Genomic DNA, 19,297 nt, shown 5'->3' on the forward strand with positions numbered 1-19,297 from the left:
ACACAGCTTATCCCAGCTGGTTATCGATGCTGTGGCTTCTAGGCCAGAGTACCTTTCTGCAAGTCCATTTATAGCCTCCCATACCTATACGGATTAGATCTGTTCAAGAGGGCTGGAGGTCTGCTGGATCTGTCGGAGAAGCTGGCTGTTGAGCAGTAGAACATACCACTGATCATGTGATGCTGGTTATTAAAAGTGTAGGAGATACAGTGTGCAACTCAAGCGCTCTTATACATGCACACGCGCGCGCAAACGCACATAATCTTAGAGCATGAGAATGGGGTATGTTTGATTATGCGATTTGGCAGAGGAAATGTTTAATTTATTTGCTTTGTGAAAACCAACTGAAGCCTTTGCGCGTGTGTAACAGACTATCGCAGAGCTTGTCACAGAGCAGGACCTGGCAGAAGGGAGACTGTACCCTCCTCTCAACACCATCAGAGACGTTTCCCTGAAGCTGGCTGTCAAGGTGCAGTCCATTTCTTCACGTCTCATTTAACTGGAACTAAGCATCAAAAAGGATTTGTTGCACATGCATCTTGTGATGATGTGATTAAACCGTGTGTGTGTGTGCGTGCGTGTGTGTGCCTGATAGATTGTGGAGTATGCCTATGAGCACAACATGGCGTCCCTGCATCCCGAGCCCCAGGACAAGTTGGCGTTCGTGCGCTCGCTGGTCTACAGCACGGACTATGACGAGTTTGCCGTGGACGCCTACCGCTGGCCCGAAGACTCCATGACCGTCCAGGCCTGCAAACTGTGATGTGGAGGGCAGAGAAGGGAGGGAACCGATGAAAGAAGGACGGGCACAGGGTGCACAGGGACTCTTTATCAACGGTGACACAGACAGACGGTGACACAGTGACAAACACCGACACAGACATATGCTAAAAGACGGCTTCTAAAGTTCAAATACGGGAAGACAATGTTGTTGTAAAAAATCTTTATGAATGTTCTAGCTACGCACCAAGAGTACCAACATGGTCAAAATAAAGGCTGTCAAGTGAAGTAAAGTCATGTCTGAAGTTAGTGCATTTGTTTCACCATGGGTCTTCCTGTGCTATTGCGCGTGCCCATATAGCCTGCCCAGTGATTTCTCAGGTCAGACCTGGCCAGGAATGTAATCTTCAAAGACAACAGACAGTGTTTTGACAGAACCAACCAACCAGGAAGGGCCAGTGGGAGGGCATGGCATGCTGGGATTGTGGTTAGAGTGGCGGTGTTTGATGTCACATGACGCAGCCCCTCCCCACTCGAGCTTAACGGGGTTGGCATTAGCTACAGACGGATACACGTCTGTACCTGGGGGATGAAGCTATGTACCAGATCATTGACAAGTAGTCTGTTTTGTCAGATATATGGATTGAGATGTAGATTAACACACCACGACTGTGTTTAAATCAATAAAAGCCACACTTTGCTCCCTGGCTATGCCTCTCTACAGGGCTGCATCAGTAAACAGAACACTGTTTTGACATTAAAGGCATGACCTTAAAAACACACATAGTGTATCACTACCCACACTCTGCCCAAGACTGGGTCCGGAACACTGCTGAGATCTGAGGCATTGCTTATCTGGTTCATTTGTGATAGCGTTGGTCCGTGTGATGTGAGTCTCTCTGTTCCCCTTCATCTGTTTGTCATGAAGATCCATCCTTCTGTCCCATCGCCTCCCTCCCCTCCTTTACTCCAGCCTTTTGAAGGACTCCAGTCAACCACCTGTTTGCATCTCTTTATCGGCCCTGGCAGGCTCCTGGCTCTCTGTGGGGAACTCAGGAAGAGTTGGCCCCTCTGCACCCTAGAACTCCCCTTCCATCCCTCCCTCCACCCTCCTGATTCCGCTTGCCATGTTTCCTGGATTTCCTTCAACATGTATGCCCATCACATACATGGTTGCTATACTTCATCATGGTCATTCATAATTCATCTTTATTCGTTAAGATACGATGACAGATGAGGCATGTGGGGGTGCTTAGGGTCCACCTGACCTGAGGGAAGAGAAGTATTCTGTACTTAAATCATCTTGAGTCACGCATCGGGAGATATTCCCACAACTGAGGGGGAGCGATTGAATCCTGTCGTGGTAGTTTTTGCAGACAATCAATTGTTCAAGCTGAAGTTGGGTGAAGTATAGAGTTAATGTTTATTTGACGTAGGTTTAAACATAATAACGTTACCAACATAACATCATCAGCACACAAACATAAGACAATAACACAAAGACAATTCCATACAGCTCCATCTAGCATTCTAGAATGGAACCGGGAGAATCCAGCCCACCAGCACTACCCAGCTGATGGCCCTGAACCCCCAGAACATTCTTCAACAGACCATTTTATAGATACAACAGTTCTCAAAAGCCATTGGTCCATCCTACAGACCTGAAGCTATACCAATTCTCTTCTGTCATTGGTTAAATCCTTAGAACAATACAGTTGAATCCACATTTTCTTCAGACCAACTGTCTCTTCCCCCCCAGGTGACAAGAACCCTATCAGGTCACCCAGACTTCATGTCTCTTAGACTTCATGTCTCCTAGTTAGGTTTTATAAAACTACAGGTGGTATCTCTACCAAATGGAGTTTAATTAACATACATTGTATCAAGCTTCTTCCTGAAACACATTCATTGTACATATAGGCCCAAAACTTCTTTCACAATCCCAACTAGGGTGACCAGACGTCTGGATTTTGTCCGGACAGTCCGGTTTTCCAGCTCTTTGTCCAGACCGCTGTTGCATGTCCTCCTTTTCGCCCTTTTTGACCCCTTCCTGCCCACCGTCGCAATTTACCACTGGCGTAGGCTTTCAGATGCTAAAAAGACCTCCTTCAAACCTACTTGGAGTTCAGAACTCCACTTTGCCACTAAGAGCAGCACAGATCAATATCATGCTTTTTGTAAGCTCTGTCACATTGATATAGACGTGACTAGTAGGGGGAAAAGGGCTTTAGAGTGGCATGCCGCTACAGAACGGCACAAGGATAATGCTAGTTCTGCCAGGCACTCTTCCTAAACATATTTTTTTGCTCTTAACACAGCACCAGCAGATGATAAAACAACTGCTGCTGAGCTGACCCAATTATTTCAAACTGTGAAACATCACCACTCTTACAGGAGTTTAGACTGCAGTTTAGACTTGACTTACTAAAATGACTAATGTTATTGTCTTAATTTCATACTAATGGCCCCCATCCCCCCGGTCAACAACTTTTGGGAATTTTCCTCCTTTTTGGACCCAAGTGTCCTCCTTTCCATGGTCATTCTTCTGGGCACCTTAATCCCCACTGCCATTTAGCAGTCAACAGTTTGTAGCATAACACTGTGATGTTTACATGCAGGGCCGTAACTACCATTGAGGACACCGAGGTCGTGTCCTCGGTATTTTTTTTCGTATTTCTGTTTTTTTTTTTTGCTTAAATCGTGGTATATAAACTCAAAATAAAGTACACGTGAAACTGACTGCAGGACGATGATCTTGGTATCCCACAAACCGTAACGTGATTTTATACTTGAAGAGCCGAGTAGCTCAAGAGTTTGGACATATGTGCTGCGCGTCATCAACAAAACGTACTGTCGTTATGGTAACCACCAAACACAAGTCGGACGCTGATGTTACCGCCATAGACATACCGCTACTGTTAGTGAATAGCCTATGTTAGTTACAGTCACTGGAAGAGGAGCGCAGCAAACTAAACATGTAGGTTAAGAGAAGTTTAAGTGGCAGATGGCTGTGAGAAGAAAGATTCATTTTCATGTGGAAATATTGTATTGCAGCAGCGTACTACTCAGATAAGGAAACATCAAATCAAAGTTTGGTTAACTCCGTCAGTACCGGTTGTCAATCAATTTCCACCGGTTGAATCAACATTCATTTTGCGATTGATATGATATGTCATTGATGTGATTGATTGAAAATGAAATTCAGTGGCAATTGGGAAATATCAAACTGACTCGCTATCGCTCGGTCGATACGTTCCAGCCTCAGTTTGATATTTCCCGGCATGACCGAACGGTCGAGGTTAGTAAGTAGTTTATTATATGGCAATTTTAGATTCTTTTCATTTTGTAAACGAAAATAAATGGTACCTTTAGGCTAATTGTAGCTAGCTCTTAAGTCTTCTCACGGTGTGTTTCATGTGTTGCCAAGCAACTCATTACTTTTGATAGAAAGCGGACAACATGGTTCTGCTAAAATGGCTTTAATTTCATCACAAAATAACGACACAAGTGATTCAAAGAGTCTGGTCTTCATCCTCACTTTCGATGACAAAGCTTTTCAGCATCATCTGGATAGTAAAACTCAGCAGCTGACTCGTCGATATCGCTCATTTTGAAGCTGACGTCAGAGGGCAATACGGATCCGTATTGACCGGCGAGGAGGGCAACACGCTGGGGTGACTACCCGTTATCCAATCAAAACGCTCGTACCGTCGTTGCCATATAATAATAATTAAAAAAAAATTGTGGTAACTTGCCCTTACTTCATGAGTCCCATAAAGGTCCTTCAAAAAGCCTCAGAATGCCCCATGTTTACCTCAAAATTTCAAAAGCTCCACACCGCCCCATATTCAAATGTCATAATGATGATGTTTTTGCTCCTTAAGACTCAATAAGAGAAAATGGCCATATTTAAATAATGTAATTTAAAAAAATTCCGGGGGAGCATGCCCCCGAACCCGCCTAGAAGTTCTGACTCATGACCTCAGTATTTTTTGGGGCCTGCGTACGGCCCTGTTTACATGGAAACACGGTCAGAGATGCACCTGAATTGAGATGTCTGTGTAGAACAGAATATAAGCTAATAATGGTGCTTATTGATCTCGTCCCACAGACACAAGGAGATGTTTATGACAAGCCATGTTTACACAGACGGGATGTTATCTCCGCTTTTCACTGTTTGAATACTGGTATATTGTTTATGACCTCTGGTGATGCTTGTTGGTCACTGGGAACCAGCTGCTGTGTTACAAACAAGATGTAGCTAGTTCCAACAGGTTCTTCAAAATATTGTATATCTATATAAAATTAGTTGTAGCCTAGTATACCAAGTTCGAAGAAAATACATTTTAAAGTTAAACTGCCTACTGCATGCTTACATCGGGTCTTTGAAGAGAGTCATGATATCTTACAGATGTGACGGTTTCCACTAACGTTTCATCTCCGTCATTAATTATGGATGGTTGTGTCATGTCTTCTTGCTGGACAGCATCTCAGATTTGACAAGCTTAATGAATCGCCAAGCTTGACTTCAAAGCTTCCGCCGTGGTGTAGATTTCATGACTTTTATATGAAGGTGCTTTTCAAAGTGTGAGGGTCAAGAAAAAGGTTTATATCTAGCTGCTTCTTGGGGAAGTTTGAGGCAGACAGCTATCCGCATATTCATATGCGTGCGTAATGCGCTCTTGTGCCATAGAGAGTCCGCAGTCCCGCGCCGTCACAGCGTTCTCCTCATGTTAAGATGAACAGTAAAGGAAACCCGACTCCGTCCTTCGTGTCCACTAATTGTGTAAATTTGCAGTAATAAAAACAGATCAAATCGTGAGCAAATATCACCATGGATGATATCGACACATATACCTGGAATCAAACAACTTATCCTCTCAACGAGTCGGGCAGTGATGACGGGAACCACCTGGATGAATATTCGAACTTTGTGCACGTTACGGAGACCACGATACTACCTTCTCTAATAGGCTTCTTGTGTTCCACGGGACTCGTGGGAAACATCCTCGTGCTGGTGACAATCTTGAGGTAGGCGCTAACATTGTCGTTATCTCCGAAGCAGATCAAACCCCACTATGTTAGAAATGTAAAATGTTATATATAATTTTAGCAGGCAGAAAGGTGCCTGCCAGAAACCAATTTTATTAACCATGACAACGTGGAAGTTGCGAAATTGCATTTACTGAAGCTGGAAATATAAGTATTTAGCTTGAAATTCTAATTTCTGTTAAAGTGCTGAATATACTCTAGCAGTCATTCGTTGTTAAATTAGGCTGCAGAAACTAAAGATAATCTTATATAAACAGATATTTTTGTCAACTGAAGCAAACTACAAAATGTTAAAGCTGTCTCATGTTTACCCAATTCCAAGGTTTGCCACTTTTATTGCTATTCCCAGATATGTGTTAATTTGAGTCTGCTGACTCTCTATGTTTATACATATACAGTAGTTAATCCCCATGTTTGAAGACAAGGTCCATAATGGAGGGTCTGTCTCTAAAGAAGTGTTTCCACCAGACAATGTCCCATGGTCATTGTGCACTGTGCTGCACCGGGGGTGTGGGGCCCCTTCAGTACCTCTACTGACAGCTCAGGTGGCTTAAATGACAAGGACTTGTACAGGAGACCCCCCTGATCCGCTCCGCCTCCCCCCACCGCCACCACCCCCACCCCCCCTCAACATGTGAACCTTCGCTGCTGAGCCCAGGCAGGTGATACAGGATGGGGGCACATTAAGGATGATTCTCTGAGCATCAGCAGGCTGGTCCTGGTTCTCATGCTGGAGCCGGTCAGCAGGTGTGAAGAGATGGAGCTTGGCTATGGAGCTGGGACAGTTGACAATGGAGAGGGAAGATCCATGCGGATCGTCACGATAGATATATGCATATGGATCAGAGTAACCTGATGGCTGATCGGTTAGGGAATAAGGCTATTAATCAGAAGGTTGCCGGTTTGTGCCGTTGCCGGTTTGTGTGTCAAGGCACTTCATTGTACTTGCCCCGGGGGAATGTCCCTGTACTTACTGTAAGTCGCTCTGGATAAGAGGGTCTGCTAAGTGACAAAATGTAAATGTACTGCATTTCTGAATCAATGGACAATCAAAACAAAACATGATTGCATTAAGAGCCAAGCGATGCCAGGTTTCCGTGGTTATCGTCTTCTGCCGCTCACCATGTGTGAGCTATCTGACCCTTCCTGCTTCGTACATTCTTTAGCTGCTGGCTGAAGGAAGGACATCCTTTAGCCCGGTCTGATTTTAGAAGCCAAGACTGGAGGAGATCAGTATCGGGCACAGGGATTGGAGGAGATCAATATCAGGCGAAGGGTTTGGAGACGATCAGTATCGGATGCTGGGATTGGAGGAGGCACGGCAGGATATGGGAGGTTCCCAGGGGAGACCGATGCAGAGACCAGCCGTGCTGGTGATCATACAGGATGTAGAGCAAAATATAGATCAGGGAGGCAACAACAAAAACACATATCACATATAAGCAAACGACACAACAACAGACAACCCCATCACTGAGCAACACATGATCAGTGATGAGGCATGGCTATGTTGTAACCGGCTGGTGAATGTGTTTATATGGATTGGTGTGTGTCCATAGAAATATATATGTGTGTGTGCTCCCTCAGGACCACCAAGAAGACTGTTCCTGACGTGTATGTGTGTAACCTGGCGGTGGCAGATGTGGTGCACGTGACCGTCATGCCCTTCCTCATCCACCAGTGGGCGCGCGGGGGGCACTGGGTGTTCGGCAGCACCCTCTGCACCATCATCACCTCCATCGACAACTGTAACCAGGTGGCCTGCGCAGCTGTCATGACTGCCGTCAGCCTGGACAGGTTGGTGTGTGATTGGTTAGCCTGGGCAGGTCAGTGTATGATTGGTTAGCATAGACAGGTTGGTGCGTGATTGGCAGGCTTGGGCAGGTCAGTGTATGATTGGTTAGCATGGACAGGTTGGTGCATGATTGGTCACTGATTGGTCATTAGGGACAAGATTCCGATTGATGGTACAAGTTTTCAGATCTTCTTAGGCCAGAATCTCTTGCACAGCTAACTGGACAGGTCACTGAAATATTCGGCTCAGTTTGTATTCAGTTTCAAATGTTCATCTCAGACACAGCCTGGACACCAGTGAACACAAATAGCCGTTGGTTCTGTGTGGTTTCATATCTTCCTGTTTACCAGTGGTTCTCCTGACTGGTTTGCCAGTCTCTGACTGTCCTAGTGAGCAGAGATCTGGTGGACACTGATCCATTAGATGCTTTAGAACAGGACCCACTCCAAGAGCCATCACAGGCTCTCTTCCAGTAACCCACTTCAGACAGATTCACTTAACTCAACATATAGTCGGAATCTCTTGGACATCGCTGAATGATATTATCTGACTGTTGGTGTACAGATATAAATTACATTCCCGTCTCCATATGTCGTTTTGACAGTTACATGGAGCAGATGTGGTTTCCGTCCCACGGCTGTCCATTTCATGACCAGTGTGTCGGCCATGACAGTGGGTGCGTTTTGCCCTTGGGCATCAACAAGCCTAATGGATGCATTAGCTTTGAGGCATGGTATTGAATGCATAGGGGACTGTATATCGGTAAACTCACTAATTTGAGAGCGGTCTGATGCAATGGTTCTCTTCATCAAAGCCTGCCTTCATCCAAGGCCACCAGACATGGTGCATTACCATCAACGGTTATCTCAAAGCAACAGCTAGCTTCCAACTGATTGAAGGACGCACTCACACTACTGTAGGTGTACCCAACCTGACTGTGTGTGTGTGTGTTTTACCATGTCTGTTGAGTGCAGATACAGACTTCAACCACACTCCTGTTTCACAAATGTTTCTACATTCAGGGGACATTGGGGTTGTTTGATAACACTCAGGGACCGGGGCGATGCAGTTAAGGAGCATGTTTGTCTTCTCTTTATCTGTCTTTCCCCATCAGTCTCTTCGTCTTCTCTCCCCCGGCCCTAGGTACCTGGCGGTGGTCCACCCGCTCCGCCTGATGACCCTGAGGACCCGCTCCAGAACCATCCGGATCAACCTGTGTGTGTGGGTGGTGTCCTTCATCCTGGTGCTGCCCGCCTGGCTCTACTCAGAGGTGCTGCGCTTCCCCGACGGCCTGGAAAGCTGCACCATGAACCTGGTCTCTCCCAGCGCAGTGCTCTGGTAAGATCAAGACCCTGGTCTCTCCCAGCACAGTGTTCTGGTAAGATCAGACCCTGGTCTCTCCCTGCACAGTGCTCTGGTAAGATCAGACCCTGGTCTCTCCCTGCACAGTGCTCTGGTAAGATCAGACCCTGGTCTCTCCCTGCACAGTACTCTGGTAAGATCAGACCCTGGTCTCTCCCTGCACAGTGCTCTGGTAAGATCAGACCCTGGTCTCTCCCTGCGCAGTGCTCTGGTAAGATCAGACCCTGGTCTCTCCCTGCACAGTGCTCTGGTAAGATCAGGCCCTGGTCTCTCCCTGCACAGTGCTCTGGTAAGATCAGACCCTGGTCTCTCCCAGCACAGTGCTTTGGTAAGATCAGACCCTGGTCTCTCCCTGCACAGTGCTCTGGTAAGATCAGCCCCTGGTCTCTCCCTGCACAGTGCTCTGGTGAGATCAGACCCTGGTCTCTCCCTGCACAGTGCTCTGGTAAGATCAGACCCTGGTCTCTCCCTGCAGAGTGCTTTGGTAAGATCCAAACTTGGTATTTCTGTCAGCATCTCTCTCTGGTAAGATCAAACCCTGGTCTCTCCCAGCGCAGTGCTCTGGTAAGGGTCAGGAAATCAGGAATTCACGACCGTCCAGAAATAGTGTAGTAGACTGCTGACAGTATAACAAAACGACTTCCTGTCCTCTAATCTTCTCTCCACCCAGTACCGTGGACGTGAATATCATCACATCTAACTAACATCTCTTAACAATCTCTTAATAACACTGATGCCAATGCGAAGCAACACAGGTGGTGTTTGATTTCAGGGGTGGGTCTTGGCTGCAGATGAGTCTGGCTGAGCATCATTAAACATGAAGCTGCTCAGTGGTAATGGAGTCACGAGGGTCAACGCTGCTCTCTAGATTCACCCGGACCTGCTAGTGAGGGCTGAATTAGAGCCATGTTGAAACAGCTGCAGCTCCCGGGTTGACTCTATTCCAGTCTACAGCCATGCATTCTGTATGGCTGCTGGATATGATGGATCTACACATAGAGAATGTAATTACCTCCTTGAATACATCATGTTCTCAATAGGTTGTCTGTATGTTGATTGAGACTCGGACGTACTGTACCTTGGTTTGCTCATGTCTCTCTCTCTCTCTCTCTCTCTCTCTCTCTCTCTCCACCTCCCTCCCTCTCTCTCTCTCTCTCTCTCTCTCTCTCTCTCTCTCTCTCTCTCCCCACCTCCCTCCCCCCCCCCCCTCTCTCTCTCTCTCTCTCTCTCTCTCTCTCTCTCAGGTACACACTGTATCAGACCATCACATCGTTCTTCCTGCCGCTGCCCCTCATCCTGACGTGCTACTTCCTCATCCTCACCTCGACATGGAGGAAGTACCTGAAGACCAAGCAGGCAAGCCGGTGTGTGTGTGTGTATGTGTGTGTTTGATGCATGGGCACAGACGAACATGGGTATGCAGTAACAGCAGCAGGTTACGTGACGTCAGTCCCTGGCAGGGAGATGGTATCTATGATGGCAGAGTAAGCGGTCAAGCGGTGATGTTAACTGTGCTCAGCTTTGGAAAACTGTGGTCAGATGTGGTCAGCTGATGAAAGATTCTTTACACAAGAAGTCCTGACTGTTTCCGACAGACTGTAAAGGATATTTTCTGCCTCTTAGAAGTCAGAGTGAATCATGAAACAGGATTATGAAAGCATCCGCCTCTGGCAAACCCACACCATAAGACTGCCGCTAGAGACAGGCTAGCCTGTTATTGTTGTCAGTGATTTTAAACGGAGACCTTTCTAAAAGTTCAGCTGAACATCAAGATGAAAAAAAACAAATCTCTAACACCCCATCCTCCCTTCACATTTCTCCTCTCTGATTCTTTCTCCTCCCCCCTCCTTCCCCTCCTCCGCCCACGTCCCCCCTCCTTCCAGCTGCAACATGAGCCTACCCAGACAGCGCGCCGTCCGCCTCACCCGGATGGTGCTGGTTCTAGTGGGCGTGTTCATGGTGAGCGTGGCGCCCTATCACGTTCTCCAGCTTGTAAACCTGAGTGTGCGCCGGCCTTCATTGGCCTACCACACCTGCTACTACCTGTCCGTTTGCCTGAGCTACGCCCCCAGCTCCATCAACCCCTTCATCTACATCCTGCTGAGCAGACACTTCCGCAAGCGCATGACCCAACGCCCAGCGCCCAGCGACCCAGAGGGAGACAGCGAGACTCCCGCCAAAGCCAACACACACACGCAGTCACGCAGAACACACGACTAATTCGGACATCCCCTACAACACACATACATACACACACACACAATACTCCAACCTCTGCCAGCCTGTGAGAGTACCATTGAGGCTGAATATACACTGTGACCTTCTGTTCAAGTCTTCTTGTCTGTCTGTCAATGTCTGCCTGTCTAGCTGTCTGTTTATCTGTCTGTTTACCTGTTCGCCTGTCTAGCTGTCTGTTTATCTGTCTGTTTACCTGTTCGCCTGTCTAGCTGTCTGTTTATCTGTCTGTTTACCTGTTCGCCTGTCTACCTGTCTGGTCATCTGTTTGTCACTGTCTAGCTGTCTATTTATCTGTTTGTCACCTTGTCTCCTGTCCACACGATGCCTGTCTACATATCCCGACATATGTTGACTAGCTCGTTGTAGGACCTATAGCTACCTATATATTGACCAGCATGTTGTCAGAGATTCAACTGTCATGTTTTTTATTTTTTTATCTTCGTATGAAGCTCAGATGTGCGATTCTTGTGGTGTCCAAGCGCTCCCCACAGGCAAACTGTGGTATTACAAGAGCATAGACGTACAGTACCGTGCCACTTTCTAAATGTGCATTTTGTCATATGTTTGAAACGTTTACGTTATGATATGTGTCTTTTTTGTCATGAAATGCCAATAAAGCCATTTATAATCTCAGCCACAACTATTCTATGAAATCCCATTATGTGCATGCATAATTGAATGAGACATAGTATCCTTCAGGGTAATATCCGTCATGGCTACCGCTGTGTAAATCATTCACTGAGTTAGTAGACATAGATTATGTCAGACTGGGCCGTTGGGCAGTTCTCTGACTCTCTGGTGCAACAAGAGCAGGCGGCCAGCTTCAGGGTGGGTCACCAGTGAGAGTCCCACCGCTAACCAGACGGACATGCTTCCAGAGGGTACGGCCCACCCTCACCCCTAACCATCCCCCAGCCCACTCATCCACGCCAACCACCACAGCCATCCCCATGTGATCAATAAAGAGGCGACCAGACCAGACCAGACAGTCTCAGCGTCTCACCCAAGGCCTCTCCCCCAGGCCTCTCCCGCCAACTCCATGCCCCTGCTGGATAATGGCCTATTGTCTCTCTATGCCCCCCCGCCCCTCTAGCCAATCCCAGGTTTGACAGGTTCATCAATATGTCTCAATGTCAACATTGTCCCACTGTCCTGTCTGACCAATCAACGGCCATCTTATTGATTGTGTTCACCACATTAGTGTAAAACTGTTTACTGTTCCAGGAGGGCCCTGGGTTTAACCGTGCCACTGGCACCAGCGATCCCCTACTTGGGGACAGGTTGGAATGTGTATCTCTCGGTCTCTGATGTCCACCTGGCTCTTGCACATCCTGAAATGCTCTTCCTTTATCCTCTAGTCCTGTAGAGAGAGAGGCAGGTTCACTGGCAGGCAGGTTCACTGGCAACTGGATGGACGGACGGGTGGCAGCCAGACAGGCAGATGGGCAAGCAGGCAGGCCGAGTGAAAGCTATTTGATCTGACATTGTTTGACCTTGTTTTCAGCAGTAAAATACCAACCCCTCCCTAACCCAACCCCACACTTATCCACCCACCCACCCTAACCCAACCCCCTCATACAACCCTGCACCCCTCCATCAAACACCCCAGGATTGTTGTTCCATCACAGCACTAGCAGCCCTGTATAAGACCTCCGTCCAAATCAGTAGTACACAACAGACCAAAAACATTTTGTGTTCTCCTCACCCACATGATTCAAGGCAGAAAAACACCTTAAGTATTTGAAAGGAGTATACTTGACCCCTTGCTGATGTCCTTCTACCGGAAAGTCTTCTTTCATCAATAAACTGAGAAAAGCAACCAAAGCATTCGCACCGACTCATTCAGCTCAGACAAAACACTCAGTTATCTTTGTCCAAAGCCAATGGTGATGTAATCGCAACAGAAGCAGAATTCCTATTTGTATAAAACATATTTTTGTAATAATGTACCAATACAGGATGTAACCTTGGTGTGTTTTCCTGTTTTCCGTGATTTGGAGAATGGAGGGCAAATATCACAATAAAATATGTCATTTAATTCCTTTTCACACCAGCAGAGGGCCTCGTCGTTTCTTGTGTCAACAAGCTTTAAACCTCCGCGGTCAACAACGTTCTCTTTTCTTTTGACTGGGCAGGGGACTGGTGTGTTTGGATTTATGACAACTCTTTTTACAATTTATCTCCCAAACTGTATCTGATTTACTTTTACTTTCCAAATGTTTGAATCCAGTTGAGTCGAAAAGCAAAATATTTTACCTACTATCTGTAAATCAGAAATACTGATTGAGAAAGTGGAGGTGGAAGCGGTGTCTGAACGGCCCCAAAGTTCTCATGTCTTGTCTGACCTGATCTGCTGACTGCATGCTCGGCTGACCAGTTGGACAGAAGTGTCAAAGCTTTGGAAGGTGGAAGGCTGTGTCAGAGTGACAGTAGTAATGTAGCTTAATTGTTTACATTGTTTTTGTCTTTGATGTGAAACCACACAAATGTGAAGTTGCCTATAACAACACTCTTTTTGAATGACCTGTTAGTCACATTAAGTTAGCCTATAAAATGTTAACCAGTAGGCCTATTAAAACTTTGTATTTAATGCCACGCTCTGCTGGCTGTTGCCTACGTTCCTCACTGTTTTGCGTTTTCCTTGACTGATTCTGTGAATAATGCATTGAGACGTCTTGCTTCAGCAGACAGATCGTGCGTCCTGCGCGTCGCACAGGTTTTCCCCGCGAGGCAGAGCCTGGCACAGGTTCCCCACCGCCTGTTGTTGCACGGGCGGGTACCACGCGCAGATACCAAGCAGGCGCGAAAGAGGCTTGACAACTTTTCCATAATTAGAAGAAGCTTTTCACTGTGTTTGACTTAGTCGGGAATGCAACATGACAAGTGTGATTACAACCTAAAGTCAAGTTTAATTATTTTTTTTGTAGTAAAAACAGACCGAGACTTCCCCCTGCAGCTCACACTGCAAGAATGGCCTACATAGAAGCAATTATTCGGCAAATTCAGGTTTTATAAAAATCCTTGATGGATTAATTTTGTTGTATGATAACCTCTTCTTGTAGGAATGTTATGAAAAAAAGTCAATTTACAACTGGGAAGTGGGTTTGCATCCGTACACTTGTTTTTTTGTCATTTGTTTCTCTCGTGGTAACACAGTGTTTCACAATGATTCACTGAATATCATTTGTATACCGGAGCTATGTGGCTGTTATTCGCGTTAATAATGCAAATACAGCATGTTGTACAGCCTTTAGCCTTGCTCTGATGGACCAAGCGCGTGGTAATCAGAGCATTTTCCCGTCTTTCAAATCTTGGCACATGCTCGCTCGGCTTGTGCTGCTTCTTGTCCTGGTGCTCCAGATGGAGCAACACATGCTAAAGAAACTGACTGTCATACAGGAGCTCACTGCATCAACATCTGACCTCAATGCTCCACTTCTGGTCCACCTTTCAAACATGGCTCTGCTACAATATTTTGTTCTCTTTTTGACCTTGAAAGATTTGCTATGCATGTTATTTCATAAATGTGGCCTGTTGCTGAATTGTATTTTATTGTGTATTTCTATGGCAATTCAATAGCATTCACAACTCGTTTTTTCACCTTGCCATGAAATGGTTCCATTTGTTAAAGAAGCATTTGTCATAATGGATAGCAGTAAGGTTAGGTCACTGAGGAATAAGTTAATTAAAATACTGTACATTTCTAGTATGTTTGGTTAGTTTTTTTAAGTTAGATTATTTTCAATAATATTAAATAAACAAATCCTGCTGGTTTGAATGTCAATACTGAACATATAAGGTCCAGATGGAACACTGAAAGATCATCACCTCCAGATCAGTTACAGCCCTGCAACATCAACATGTTTTTAAATCCCTGATTATGGAATTCCAAAAACTTCATGAATTCATCAAACAAGATCAGATAGGGTCCCGAATGGAGCCTACCTGTGGCTGGTTGTAGCGTGTGTGAAGCCATAGTTTCTTGTTTGTGACAAATGTCAATGCAAGCTCCTGGATGTTGTTGGCACAGGGTAGAGAAGGGGCAAGGCTCTGCTGTTCCGATGTGCTGCATGGTTTACCCTATTTGAACGGGCCAAATTGCCTGTTTGTTTATGTTGAGCGCAGGTTAGTTAAGTCCCAAAAAGACGCAATCAATTTGCCTGAACACAATCATTTCTGAATGTAAGGGTTGAACATGGAGATGAAGAAGAGAGAGGAGAGCAGGGTTCCCTGACATAGGGGCGCCTGATGCTGTTGGCTCTGCCCACACGGGCATAGTATCCCCCAGACCATCCGGTTGGATCTCTGAGGCTGTATGAGGCTAACTCTGCTCACTAAAAGAGACGTTGAATAGGTACCAGCAGAGAGACATGATGAAAAGCTAGACCAGGGCCCGTTTTGCAGGGTATGGGTTCAGACCACATTAGCATGCATGCATCTCCGCTCCATTTGTATGCAGGTTTGTGAAACAATACCTGGTCCATTGTTTCCCTGTCCTCATTAATTCTGCCATTGTGTGCCACAGCCAATCCACTGCCAAGTTTGGTGAACATCAAAGCCTTTTCTTTCTTTTTTTTTTCCAAGCCAGAGAGAACCCATTAAATTAACATGCATATTGCATCTCGAGCTCAATAAGTTGCCTAATTAATTGTGAGAGCCACTGACAATGGACTAGCCCTAGGTGGATTGGATATTGAAGGTAGTTTTGTATGGAAGCCGGTCCTGGTCCTGTATGTGTTTATATGCTTGTGGCTGTGTGTGTGTGCAGCGGTGTACGTGTGTGAGTGTGTGTTGTTGATTCCAGACGAGCGTAGGAGTGTGTGTGATGCTAACCCAGGCTGCAGGGCTCTCCATGTCCCGTTAATAACCTGCTTCTCTTTGATGTAGCAGGAGCGGCTAGGTGGCTCTTTCTCTATTGCTCTACTGGCATGTAAATACACTGGCCACTTTATCTCCTTACCTGCTCAAGGGTCTACATGAGACAACTAACACACTCACACACACTTTGACTATGAGACAATGAGGTGAGTCAGCACACTTGCCCACCCACCCACACTTTAGTCCCTGCTTTAGCAACAGACCAACCAACCATACATGGCCCTTGGGTTTCACTTAGTAGATGTCGTGGTCAATGAATTTGAAGCAGAAAGTCACCCAGAAAGTCTGTCAGAGGTTGTGTGTGTGTGTGTGTGTGTAGGGGGGGAGGGGGGGGAGGGGGTGGAGTCAAGTTTCACCCCGGTCAGGGAAGGGAGTTATTTGATGTACAAATACAAGCAGGGATCAAAGCTGGCCCGGGGGGACGACCAGGACGTTAACCAAACACCAGCGTCAACCCCAGCCTGCTGCCGGTTGTTGTGTTCTCCTGACCAGCTCTCCCATGGATGTTTCTGTATGAGCTCCCGCTGATGATGAGCATCCAGTCGATAGCAGCCTTCACACAGAGCGTCAGCCCTTCTCCCTTCACTACTCTGCTGACAGAGACAGAGCTAGGGAGATAGAGACACAAGGAGATGGAGAGAGAGAGATATCTATAAAAAGCGTCCGGGGTTATGAACGCTCCAGTGTGTGTGGTCTAAGTAACGCTAATCCTATCAGATAAAGCACTAGTCGGCCTACAAGTTGGGCTTGATATTCCAGTCGCTGAATGCGAGCCACACACTCGCTAGTTCCTGTCAGCTTGCTGTCTTCCATGACGCTGGGCCGGGATGTTTAGGCCCTAATTCCTCTGACTGATGTTGCCTAAGTGGCTCAGCGATTAGGCTCACAGACACGCCTGCTTTCCCCCTTCACACACACTCCCTACTATCCCTCAGACTCACTCCCCCATTCTCCCTAACACAGACTTTCCACACATGCGGGAAGTATATTTGTTGTAAAGGAACACTGTTTGTCTCGTTTAACTTTTTGTAATTTTAGACCTTTCGATGTCACCAGTTTCTGCAATCCCCCTCCTAAATGTATCTCTCCTAAACTTCCTCTCCCCCTCTCTCTCTCTCTCTCTCTCTCTCTCTCTCTCTCTCTCTCTCTCTCTCTCTCTCTCTCTCTCTCTCTCTCTCTCTCTCTCTCTCTCTCTCTCTCTCTCTGTCTCTCTCTCTCTCTCTCTCTCTCTCTCTCTCTCTCTCTCTCTCTCTCTCTCTCTCTCTCTCTCTCTCTCTCTCTGTCTTTATTTCCCCCCAACTCAGAAGACACAGCCCCAGCCCTTCCTGCCTGTGGCGACGCCCGCCAGCTGTTCTGACCTGGAGAGAGGTCATGTGACTCTGGCTACACAGACTTTTCTGGGTCGGCTTCTCCTATGCATCCCCCGGGGCCACAACTGCCCCGTGATGTCATAGACACTTGACCGGGGGCCGTGGTAAACCAAGCAGGTCTCTAGGCAGTGGTGCCTCATTGCATTTGGGGACGGTCAATCCGAAAGGCCTGCTTGATTGGCTGGTTGCTGTGTGGGACTTTTTTGATTGGTCTGGGAGTTATGGGACCTGAGTGGTTCTAATGTGCCGGGCTGGTCGAGGCGGGTTGGAACTCTGGTGACCCATTAAGCCTGTCCTGGAAGATCATAAGGTTACAAGTTCAGACGCTTGGGATGGGCTTGAGGTAATGAGGCCTGAATGGACCTGCCACCACCAGAGAGATGGGGAGAAGACAGGAGAGGAGATAGCGATGGGAGAACGAGGAGGAGAGGGAGAGAAAGCGGAGAGGAGGGTTTGACGGAGGGAAAAGAGGAGACGGGCAGAGAGGAGGTGGCCCAGTTTGCAGCTCACAAGGTCTGACAGTGCATCACAGGTCTCTGGTGTTCATGAAGGCCTCCCTGACTATCCTCAGGCCACATTTCCTCCCCGAGAGAACAGAGCCTCTAAATGACTCTTTTTCACCTCTTCCTGGTAATGGTAATGGTCAGGGCACAGGCCTCAGTCAGTTACTGACACTCACAACTGTCATTGATATTAGTTCTGCACAGTAAATACCTCTCCGCTCCATGGTATACTGTAAGTAGAACCGTACTGTAGTGCGCCCAGCACCTTGAAGTAGAACAAACTTCACAGACTAGCCCTCAGGCTGCACACTTTCACATTAAAGCTGTTGTCGTCTTCAATTATGTCCTCCTCCCGGACAAATCGCGGACAAAAAATGGTTCAGCTTACAATGCTAATTGGGTCCCGTCCAGAGCGGTGTGATTGGACGTGACACCAGTGCAAACCTGCCCCGTCGGACAAAGCAGGGAGTAGAAAGAAGCTAAGTAAATAACCGACCAGCTAATTAGGCAATTACAGGCAATTAAAGCCAATTAACCAGCCCTGGGGAGGTGAGAAGTTATCACAGGTCACATGACCAACATGAAGCCCCTGGCAGTGTGGCCTATTTAAGCCCTCGGGGGGGAGGTTAGCGTTACGTTGTGAGTATGGGTGCCGGGGTCCTTTATAAAAGTGGGGATGGGAAGGGGGCACGATTATTCCTGCTGCCAAAAACCTGCTGTTCCAGAGCCTTGGGCCAGTTCTATGTTGGAATCCAGCTCAGAAGACCTGGAGGAGGGAAGGTCCATGAAAGAAACTAGAACCATTTCCCCAATAAGGTTTCCCTGTGCATAAAGGATACCAGATACCAAGGGAGGACGGGAAAGGAGACTGTGGAAATGAGAGGATGGCAGCTTTGTAGAGAAGAATTCCCTCCCTCTCTCTCTCTCTCTCTCTCTCTCTCTCTCTCTCTCTCTCTCTCTCTCTCTCTCTCTCTCTCTCTCTCTCTCTCTCTCTCTCCTAATAGTCTTTTGTTCCCCCTGTAAACCAAACCAGGGGGTAGGGGGGCAGGGGGCCTTGAGGAAGCACTGTATATCTATTAAAGAGCTTGTTTAGGTATCCTAGGGGGCAGGGCCAAGGTCCCAATATTGACATTAGAAGGATCATGCTGACATGTGACTAGTGGAGCGAAGAACGGGGCCAAGCAGGCACACACACACACACAGACACACACACACACACATACAGGGGCCATTAGCCAAGCTAAATGGCCAGGAAGAATCTGGACCAGACAGGGTTACTCATAGGGCAACTACACCACAGTCACCAAGCTGGCACATGTACACACTCAACACACACACACATGTGTGTGCATGTGTTGACATGTGTCTACATTAAACCA

At 47.0% G+C, this 19,297-nt stretch overlaps 2 protein-coding genes across 2 annotated transcripts in view; both read left to right on the plus strand.

The window, feature by feature from the left end:
* Nucleotides 1-1,018, plus strand: part of me1 (malic enzyme 1, NADP(+)-dependent, cytosolic) — a 38,922-nt gene extending 37,904 nt beyond the window's left edge. Inside the window, exons 13-14 of the mRNA XM_047042468.1 lie at nt 371-469; nt 596-1,018. Coding sequence (XP_046898424.1) covers nt 371-469; nt 596-763 — 267 coding nt within the window. The 3' untranslated portion in view covers nt 764-1,018. The remainder of the gene's footprint in view (nt 1-370; nt 470-595) is intronic.
* Nucleotides 1,019-5,554: 4,536 nt separating this feature from the next.
* mchr2a (melanin concentrating hormone receptor 2a) lies at nt 5,555-12,260 on the plus strand. Its single transcript, XM_047032274.1, is given in 7 exon segments — nt 5,555-5,751; nt 7,360-7,569; nt 8,711-8,905; nt 10,174-10,293; nt 10,813-11,056; nt 11,058-11,093; nt 12,189-12,260. Coding segments are annotated over 7 exon segments (1,074 nt in total).
* Nucleotides 12,261-19,297: the final 7,037 nt, after the last annotated feature.

This window comes from Hypomesus transpacificus, chromosome 2 (genome assembly GCF_021917145.1).
Source record: "Hypomesus transpacificus isolate Combined female chromosome 2, fHypTra1, whole genome shotgun sequence".
Classification (NCBI taxonomy): Eukaryota; Metazoa; Chordata; class Actinopteri; order Osmeriformes; family Osmeridae; genus Hypomesus; species Hypomesus transpacificus.